Source organism: Malus sylvestris, chromosome 5 (genome assembly GCF_916048215.2).
Source record: "Malus sylvestris chromosome 5, drMalSylv7.2, whole genome shotgun sequence".
Taxonomy (NCBI): Eukaryota; Viridiplantae; Streptophyta; class Magnoliopsida; order Rosales; family Rosaceae; genus Malus; species Malus sylvestris.
Genome location: NC_062264.1, coordinates 27,813,663 through 27,824,208, shown reverse-complemented (window position 1 = coordinate 27,824,208; position 10,546 = coordinate 27,813,663). Strand labels below are relative to the sequence as shown.

Here is a 10,546-nt window from a genome sequence, read left to right as displayed (position 1 = left end):
TTATTACATTCGGCACATTGAGAGCCGAATTTGATATTGAACTTCGTAAGGATAGTAACCTTGTCTTCAGGTTCGAGAGCCCAAAAGGCCGAGACGCGTTCCTTTCTCGGCCGCAATCGCAAGACGCAGAAGTCAGCCGCGCATCCAACGCGACATCAGCAAAATTTACTCCTCGGCCGAGCTCGGCCGACGAGTTGGCACGCCCCGCATTCACCGAAGGACGTAGTTAGCTTATAGATTACTCGGCCTGCGCGCCACGTAGGCTTGGTAGTTTCTAGGGTCAACAGATGTACATGGAGAAAACGCCAGAACTAGTCAAGGTCTTCAAGGTCGTTGGAAAAAATTCAACGCATCCTTTACTTGTTAGAAAAACGCCATCTCTCATGCTTCTGGTAACCTTCGTAGTGGGACAAGTTTAGCGGATCAGGTGACAATATTTTTATTTATTTATATGCATTCCACCCACATCAATATTTTGATTTATTTAATTTCGTATGTAATTTTTATGTTATTTCTTATGTAATTTTTATATGCATTCCACCCGCACCAAAATTTTAATTTATTCCACCCTCATCCTCCTCCATGAAGAAAGCCTCATCTCCACCTCCACCTCCACCTTCCTCGAGATTGGCCAATTCTGCCTGTTGTGCCAACAACCTTTGTTGTTGCTCCTGCAACTGTTTATACACCCTTCTTGAAGAAGACATTGTAATAAGAACTCAAGATTTGAAAACGATGAACAAGGATTCTGAGCTAAAAAGAAGGATTGAGCTTGGTGTGAGGATGGATGTAGGGATGTATGGTTTATATGGGCAAAAAAAGAAAGGATGAGGTTCTGGACAATGCCACGTGGCACTACGTGATTGGTTGAAAATCTTATCAAAATCTTGGCTAAATTATTGTAAACCGGAAGTGACACGTGGCGTGTCGGGATTGGTCGAAAATATTATCAGAAATCTATCCACAAAATACGTTCAGATAATGACACGTGGCATGACATGATTGGTTAAAAATCTTATCGAAATCTTGGCTAAATTATTGTAAAACGGAAGTGACACGTGGCGTGTCGGGATTGGTTGAAAATCTTAGCGGAAATCTATTCACAAAATAGTACGTTCAGATAATGACACGTGGCGTGACGAGATTGATTAAAAATCCTATCCGAAATTAAAACTATTTTATTTTTTTATTCTTTTAGACAAAATTTAAAAATATTTTAAATGGGCTGGGTGCCAGCGCATTTTGTAGGGATGGAGATCGTTTGTGCCAGCGCATTTTTTCACTAGGTGCTAGCGCATTTTTTTAGGGGTGGAGATGCCTTGACCTATTACTGTTCATTAGAGTCTGTTACTGTTTATTTGAGTGGATAAATGCGCTAGGTGCTGGCGCAAAGTCCTTAGGGGTGGAATTGCTCTTATATTGCTTAAGGGTCTATCTTACACTTTCATGATATCGTACAAGAGACTTGCATAAATATGCATTCAGCAGCTAGTGAAGAAAAGCATAAACAGCAGTAGAAATATAAACCAAAAGAGCCGTCGTGACCAAAACAACAAGCGGCGCCACAGCATGGACGGCGGATTTGCTGCCACACGAAAGCATCCCCAGCCTGATCTGAATCACATTCACCATCGACAGCACCAGAAACACGCAACCCATGACCGACCCGAAAGCCGACCCCAACATCCCGAATCTCAACACCTTCATATTGATGTTGGTATGCAACGCCTCCTTGACATCCTTGCTGTTGAGCAGGTTGATCGCCAGCTTCAGTCCCTGCGCCACCAGCGATGAGAACAGGAAGAAGCTGAAGGAGACAACCTCGAACACCAGCAGCTCCTTCGCCACGTCGATCCCGGCGTCGCAGGATGTCCGGTTCTCGAGGCTCCTCTGTCCCGGAGTCGCCAGAGAAAGCCCCACGAAGACGGCGATGGTGAAGAGTGAGTTCACGTTGACCAGGCCGTCCAGGGCCATGACGTGAACGCTTGTTGTCGACGATGACAACATCGCTCTCCGGCCGTCTTGGGTGTTGCGCTCTTTTGCGTAGTCGGATCTGGGAATCAAGAAAAAAAAAACACAAAAAGATTAACTTTTCACTTTCAGATGTCAAATTCTGAAGCTGAAATCTTGAGACAGAGAGAGAGAGAGGTTGTATGTCGTACTTCGAGATTGTAATGGTGCTTATTGGGTTTATGTATTTCTTTATTTTCTTGCTAATGTTGTTGCTTGTAGTGGTTTCTGTTTGTTTCTTGAGAAGATGGAAGGAAAGGAGAGGGAAGGGCAAGGCGGAACAAGGGAAGAAGCTTTTGCTTTTTGTTATTGGAGTTTGGATTTTGGATTTTCTCTTGAGCGAGGTTGGCTCCTTAAATAGATTGAGGAGGTTTTTTTTTATTTTATTTTTAAAGATACTTTGTGATCGATTACCTTTAGTTTATTGAAATTGTTCGTATTATAAATAACTTTGCAAAAATTAAAAGATCAATAGAAGTTCGTTATATCTATCGTGAAAAGAATTTTGTTGCTGATGATTTGGCTCGTTTGTGTTTGTCATGTAGTTTGAGTTCAGTATTTTTTGAGCAAGCACCTCCTTGTCATCTGTTACTAATTGCAAATATAGTTTGGGTCTCGTGACCTCGTTATATTCTTATCTAATCTTCATATTCTTTCGGCATTAAGCCCCGTTGTCAACCAAAAAAAGAAAAAAAAAAGATCAATAGAAAATAAAGTCGTCTAGTCAATTATTGTAGCTAATGGATAGATGGTTTTGTAATTCTTTTACTAGATTCTTTCATATGTTTTTATACAGTGTGATGACTAAACGATCTCATAGTTTATTGATTTTTTTTAAGAGATGGCCTTTACAAAATGTTTTATAACATGAATGGTTCTGCTCATAAGAGCATAAAATCCCATAAATTGGCCACAAGGTGAATTAAAGAGAAACTCCTTGTTCATTGATGAGCCAAACTAATCTCTTTTCCCTTGAATCGAGAGATTTTTTTTAAGTATAACAATTGCATGGTTCTAAAAGGCACTAAGCTCTAGTCGAGTGGCGAAGTAAGACCTAACGTTTAGGCGACTTGGCAGACTAAACATATTAAGCAAATTTATTATGTATAATATAAATAAGTAACTATTTACACTTATATTCTCCTTAGCTTTTAATTGATAAAGGGTCTTTGTTCAAAAACAAAAAAAATAAAATAATGAAAAGTCCAAAAAACCTTCACTTTTAATGAAAAGTCATTTTTAAAGGTATAGTGAATGGTATCAGGAAAATATATAAATGTAGTTTTTCGTTAAAAATGAACAGTATCGGAATTTTTTTTTGTTAAAACTCTTAAAAAAATTGATAAAAGGTGTGCTATTATTAATATATAGGATAGACATAGCCAAGACAAAATAAAAAAGTGCAGATATTATTGGTGAGAGACAGTAGTGTCTTACAAATAGACAATAATAATAATAAAAGTGAAAAGTCACTCGCTGATTAAAATAAAAGAAAACGAAAAGTGATAACAAAAAGTTTGAATAAAAACCGAAACAGGCAACTTTTGGCAAAACGACAACATGTAGACAAGCCATCCTCTTCTTCGAATGCGCTGTCGGTTTGCATAAAATAAATAATAAATAAAAAAATAAAAAAAATCAGGGATTAGGGATTAAAATCAAGGAGCCGCTTAACAAGCTTTCCAATTTTCAGACCGATTAGGGATTGTCGCAGCGGCAACTTACGGCCTATCGCCTAGGGGCTGGCTACGCTGCTTCTTAGAACACCGAATACTTCATTCTGTTTATGGGAATGAACTTATTTCTCTACTTGCAAATAACATATCTTAATCGTAGAAGTTTCATAATCGTAACCATTTAGTCTCTTAATTTTCATTTGAAAATCATCTTTATAAAAATCATTCGAATTAGATATCGTTTAGTCATCCAAATGTATCAATAAATCAACGGTGTTGATAACAAGTAGCATATTCATAATGAATCGTTGATTTTTTTTTCATACATTTAGATGACTAAACGGTATCTGATTCAAATGACTTTTTATATGGATAATCTTCAAATGAATATTAGAAGATTGAAAGGTTTAGTTATGAAACTTTTATGATGAATATACGTTATAAGTTATAAGTAAGTGGGAGAATGAGCTCATGCGCTTATAGAAGGAATGTCCGCTTATAGAAGGAATGTAAACATTTTTCTTTTTTAATTTAGAAAATATTCCACCTCACATTGATAACATGTTGATTTATTTCATCATGAGACTTTAGCATCTATAAAGCGGAATCATATTTTTTGGTATTTATTAACCCAAATCAGAGCTATTGACTAAAAAAAATACATTTGTAAAAGTTAGAACTTGAATGGAGAATCCAAATCTTTATTAAACCAATATTTTGCGGTTTCTTATTGGATTTTTGTTGTAACTTTTGGGATGGTTTTAAAGTTGTGAGATTTTTGTAACAAAAGTAAAAGTGTAATGTTAAGGAGATAAAATTTTGAAAACTAAAGGATATAAAAATTGATGATTCGTTTATCTTATTTTTATTGATGACATATTATTTAATTTGTAAATTTTATTTCTAAATTTAACCTTCTTATTATTCAAAATAAAAATGAAAGTGGTGAGGTTTTGAGGGTGGGTGAGGGACTAAAGGCATTTAAAAAAGTGCCGGTCAATGTCCTTATATAAAGTAGGATGAAGACTTGTTGGCCTCGTGATTCACGAATTCTTGATTAGACTGGGAGACTGACAAACGGTTACTGAGAGATTTTTTAGTATGATTGAAATATAAGATAGTACATTACGTGTTACTATACATATAGTGAAATATGTGTATTAAAAATTTAATGACTTAAAAAATACAATTTTTCACCACTTATATAAAAACACGTAGTGTATCATCCGTATTCCGATCATAATAAAAAATTTCTGGTACTGTACGCCATTGCGAAGATATTTAAGATAATATAACATTATTGTATAAGAAAATTATAACAAAAACTTATATAAAAAGTGTTTATCTTAAACATCCATTATATGGAGCATGTTAGACACTTTCTTACACGATCCGTTAACCTGACAAGAAATAATATGAAAATAAGTAGTTTCTGGTCAACCCGATAATGAGTCGGGTAGTTACCGAGTAACCCATTAAGAACTCGTTAACTGGTCGGATCGTTTATCGGATCACCTGTTAAGAATCAGATAAGATATTGTTTGCCAGATTTAGACATTAAGCATGACAATTTATAGCATGATCCGTTAATCCGACACGAAATATACATGATCTGTTAAGGAAAGAGGTTGTTAATGGGTCACCTGTTAAGATAACAGGTTTCACACAACCCATTAAGATAACAGGTATATGACACGAAAATGATATAAACACGACTCATTTGCCAAGCCTAATATGAAGTCCATCCTACTGCAAATCTAACTTTTGTTGATCTTTATATAAAATGTGTGATTCAATTTCACATAAACGCATACGTGTGACAAAATGACACTGCTCTATTAGCATGATCACCATGTAAGGATGTGGTCATAGGAGCAATGTTGTATATATCTACTTTGAAATTGACCTAACTCATCATTTTGATTATTTAATTTGAAAATTAGTCAATGTCGTTCCTAAAATTTACCACCGCATATCAATGTGGTCCTTGTCGTTTGATTATATCAAATTTTCTATTAATTTAATGATGTAGCAAAGATGGAGTCCGCACAGCCAATGATTAGGCACTACGTGTGTGGATGCAAATTTCTTCCTCCTTGATCTTGGACAAAATTGCACCTACAAAACAAATAACACATTAGGTCAAGGCTAAGAGCCTCACGCACCCACGATGAATGGGGGGGGCTTTGGCCGAAGAACCTTCGATGCCAAAGTTAGAATTTTGAGATAAAAGTGTTTGAGAGCTTTGGAGAATTTTAGCAAGAGTGAGGACCTAGGTTTTTGGTGAGAATGGGAGCCTATTTATAGGGATAGAGTTCTTGATTTAGGTTGTGTTTATACCATATTTAGGGCCTCGTATATTTGGGCCTTGGGCCTTGCTTCACCCGAAAAGCTTCACCTCCAAAGTTTCACCCACAAAGCTTCACCTCAAAAGCTTCACCCAAAAAAGCTTCACCCACAAAGCTTCACCCAAAAAAGCTTCACCCGAAAAGCTTCACCTCCAAAGCTTCACCCACAAAGCTTCACCTCAAAAGCTTCACCCACAAAGCTTCACCCAAAAAAGCTTCACCCGAAAAGCTTCACCTCCAAAGCTTCACAAGGGCCCAAAGCTTCACTTAAAAAAGCTTCACCTAAAAAAGCTTCACCTAGAAAGCTTCATCTACAAAGCTTCATCTACAAAGCTTCACCATCAAAGCTTCACCTACAAAGCTTCACCTAAAAAAGCTTCACCTAGAAAGCTTCATCTACAAAGCTTCATCTACAAAGCTTCACCATCAAAGCTTCACCTACAAAGCTTCACCTAAAAAAGCTTCATCTACAAAGCTTCATCTACAAAGCTTCACCATCAAAGCTTCACCTAGAAAGCTTCAACACCAAAGCTTCACCTACAAAGCTTCAACACAAAACCTTGCTCCAAATAAACAAATTTTGTTCACACAACCTAAACATTTTTTGTTTTACACCCACAAGGGCCCAAAATCTTCCTTCTTATTTATTCACTTATATATGTTCCCAAACATATTATGATAGATCAAATAATAATTCAAAGTCCAAAATTTAGTTATGGACAAAAATACAAGCAATTCACCAGTACTGAAGTTGCTACAAAAACTGGAATCTTCCCCAGCCTAGAAATCCAACAAAGCTTCGCCTCCTTTTCTCTATCAAATTTTTGCAGCTGCTGCTTCTCTCCAATGGAGCTGAATTTTGGACACCCTCTAGTTCTTGAGCAGATGAACAACTTTCAAGAAGGAACCATTTCTGTTTGAGCCACGGAAATTAAAGTGTTGAAGCTCCAAGCATGACAGTCGGATTCTTGCAGATTTCGAAGCTGCTGTGATGTTTCGAAGATCTGGAAATATTTAACCATTAGTTCATTCTGAATTTTTGATATGTTATGAAAGAGACGATGAGGAACAACTTCAATGAAGAAAGCATGCTGATCTGAACAATAGAAAATAGAGTTTCAAAGCTCACAACAAATCTGACGGGTTGACAGAAAAATAATAACCAGTCATTCATCATACCTGGATTTCTGGAGTTATACTTCTCCGAGGGATCTCAAATTTGGATATGTTGAAGTTCACAAGCTGAGGAACAACTTCAATGAAGAAAGCATGCTGATCTGAGCAAGAGAAAATAGAGTGTCAAAGCTCACAACAAATCTGACGGGTTGACAGAAAAATAATAACCAGTCATTCATCATACCTGAATTTCTTGAGTTATACAGCTCCGAGGGATCTCAAATTTGGATATGTTGTAGTTCCCAAGCTGAGGAACAACTTCAATGAAGAAAGCATGCTTATTTGAGCAAGAGAAAATAGAGTTTCAAAACTCACAACAAATCTGACGGGTTGACAGACAAATGATAAACAGTCACTCATCATACCTGGATTTCTGGAGTTATACTGCTCCGAGGGACCTCAAATTTGGATATGTTGTAGTTCACAAGTTAAGGAACAACTTTCATGAAGATGGTTTTGCGATCTGAGCCACAGAAAATGGTGTTATATTGAAGAAAAGCTAAAGGAAGACTAAAGCAAAGCAAAAGAGAAGCTAAAGGAAGACAAAATCATGGCACATGATAATGAGTCATACCCTACCCCTCATTCAGCTCCATTCGAATACACCCATGTAAATGACACAAGAAAAAGGGAGGGAGTAAAAAAAAAAAATAAATAAAAAAAAAAAAAGTTCCTAGGCCTCCACTTCTTTGGGCCTAACACATCTTCATAACAAAAAACAATATATGAAGAAAGAGCCCTGGGTTACCACTTCGAAAAGAAACAAGTGAAGTTTTCCTACTCATGACATTGACTACTAGCTAGACACCTCATTCGGCAACTCTCTTCGCCTGAAGACTTGGGGGACTCCCACCATATGCTACTGCACCTTGATACTCGGCAGTCTCACAACCACTCAGTGACTTGGATTTTTCAAGTCTCCAACCGAGAAGTTTTCCTCACTCGGGAAATTAAGGGAACACTACCTCAAACTACATGCTCCACTCACAAAGCTTCAACAATACAGGTTTCAACAAAAGCAAAAAATTCAAAGAACTTTATGAAGAAGGCTTTGGTGTATTTAACACAATATGTTGAAATGAAGCAAAGCTTATTTATTAATATTTTCGATAAGCCACAAATATGTACATATACATGAGTCAAAATAAACAAACAAAAGGGAGCCTTCACAAAGGTTGCTTAGGGGAAGTCTCAGCAGTCGGTAGAGCCCCAGAAAGAGAAAGCACCGGAGGGTGGTTATCCGGAGCCTCAGTACTTGACAAAACCCCAGAAGGAGGAGGCATTGGAGGTTCATCATTTGAAGCTTCATTACCAGGTACAGCCCCAGAGGACGAAGGCAATAAATGCCTTTGGAACAAACCCACAAACCGCTGATGATCAAGTAAAACCTTACCATCAGATTCCTTCATCTGGTCAAGCTTCCTCTTCATGTTTGTAGCATAGTCATGGGCGAGCCGGTGCAACTGCTTATTCTCATGCTTGAGCCCTCTAATCTCCTGTTTGAGACTCATCACTTCAGCAGCCAATGATTCAACTTGGCGGGTTCTAGCAAATAGGCGTTGGGCCATATTAGACACAGAACCTGCACACTGAACACTAAGAGCCAGAGAGTCCTTAACAGCCAACTCATCAGACCGTTTGGAAAGTAGTCTGTTATCTTTGGGAGTGAGAAGGTTCCTGGCCACCACTGCAGCGGTCATATCATTCTTCATCACAGAATCCCCAACGGTAAGAGGACCAGTAGGGGATATGAAGGATGGGCGCCATATGTTGTCTGGAGAAGGCGTGGCTGTCTCTTCTCCAAGGTTCAAGTCAAAACGACGGTCGGAGGGTCCAGACATTTTCAAATGTGTTGAAGAAGGAAGAGGTCAGACAAATCAAGATCTTAGAAGTGCAAGAAATGAGCTTCTACTGGTAGAGATTCAAGTGTGCTGTGGAACTTAATGCCAGCCTCTATAAAAATCTGCACTCGACGGAGCTTCAGAAATCGAAGAGGCGTTTGCTTTCTCAAAAGCTGGGCTGCTCAGAGACCACGAGGGCCGATCTCAGAAATCGAAGAAGCACCTGCTTTTGCAGCCTCGTCAGCACCTGTCACATGCACAATCAGCTTTGCGAAAATTACGGGCAATCTGTCGAAGATTTCTGGTGAAGCAGAAAGCACGTGAATCTTACTGATCAATCACCGCTCTCCATATGCACCATCAACTCCTCGGGTACTACATATAACTTTGTCAAAGATCTCTGACAAAGTTTAGGCACGAGAATTTCGAAGTGCCAGCTACCCTACTATTACCCATAAGGGTAAAGGAACAGCACCACTGCTTGACAACTGGAAAGTCCCTATGTGTGTCGACCTCCGTGTTTTGTGGCAAGACAGGTTGGCAAGAACGACCAACCTTTACTCACATTCGAGAAAAGACTCCCAACATAATTACTTTCTCAAAAACCGGAGTAGCACCGCTTTCCGAATCTCGAGAGTCAGATCCTCGACGGGATTGCTTGTTCGAAAACCGAAGAGGCACAACTCTCAGAACTTCGAGAGCCAGATTTCCTTAGATAAAGCTTGTCTGTAATCTCCACACGTAATATCAGCTTTCCAGATACCACATACCACTTTTTCAAAGTGCTCTGACAAAATTAAAACACGTGAAGCTGGCAGCTCCCACTACATTGCTGTGACCAAGAAGGGTAAAGGAATAGCATTACTACTTGTTATTGGGAAATCCCTATATACATTGACCTCCCTCCTCAACGGACAGGCAAACCTGCAAAAATGCTCAACCCTTTCTCACATTCGAAAAGGCACCCTCAACATAACCTCTCGAAATACTCAGCTTTATTTCCCCCCGATAATACCTCAGCAAATAAGCCACACCAAGAACAAGAGTATCTCATATCATCAGGGTCGAAAGCAAGAGTATCCCATATCATGCTTTCTCCCTGTCTTTGTCTTTGTCCTTGTCCACACCTGCAGGACAAGGAGAAAGAGAGCAGTCAGTCGGAACCTGAAATCAAACCTCCAATTTGGAACTGACTGCCTGGAGCCTTTGCCTGGTTGCTTACTTAGCATTGCTCTCGAGTACTCATCCTCAACTGCTGTCAAGGTCACGAATTCCACCGGCAAATACCTCATGACAGTTGATCAGATATTGGCTCTTTACACTGAAGCTGCCAAGCGTGGATGAGTCACTATGAAGGAATGTTCTGAAGGACCATTTAAATGCAAAGGTTGCACACCACTTCTGCCATGCAAAAGATTGAAGCAGAAGGTTCAACGGTGAGCTGAAACAGATCACTACAGCACGACACCTTTCCATACCACATTCATTATTCCGT

At 38.8% G+C, this 10,546-nt stretch overlaps 1 protein-coding gene and 1 long non-coding RNA gene across 3 annotated transcripts; both read right to left on the bottom strand.

Annotated features, from left to right (window-relative positions):
- Positions 1-1,396: 1,396 nt before the first annotated feature.
- On the bottom strand, positions 1,397-2,352 carry LOC126623086 (uncharacterized). Its single transcript, XM_050291884.1, has 2 exons — positions 2,163-2,352; positions 1,397-2,053 (listed from the first exon to the last, which is right to left on the bottom strand). The coding sequence occupies exon 2, from the start codon at positions 2,005-2,007 to the stop codon at positions 1,489-1,491; it is 519 nt and encodes a 172-aa protein (XP_050147841.1). The 5' UTR covers positions 2,008-2,053; positions 2,163-2,352; the 3' UTR covers positions 1,397-1,488.
- A 4,020-nt stretch (positions 2,353-6,372) lies between these two features.
- LOC126623089 (uncharacterized) lies at positions 6,373-7,814 on the bottom strand. 2 transcript variants are annotated; one of them, XR_007623605.1, is made up of 4 exons: positions 7,576-7,814; positions 7,214-7,311; positions 6,544-7,038; positions 6,373-6,387 (listed from the first exon to the last, which is right to left on the bottom strand). It is a non-coding gene; the product is annotated as an uncharacterized LOC126623089 (long non-coding RNA). The 2 variants fall into 2 exon arrangements; XR_007623604.1 differs by lacking the exon at positions 6,373-6,387 and adding an exon at positions 6,405-6,472.
- Between the last annotated feature and the right edge of the window lie 2,732 nt (positions 7,815-10,546).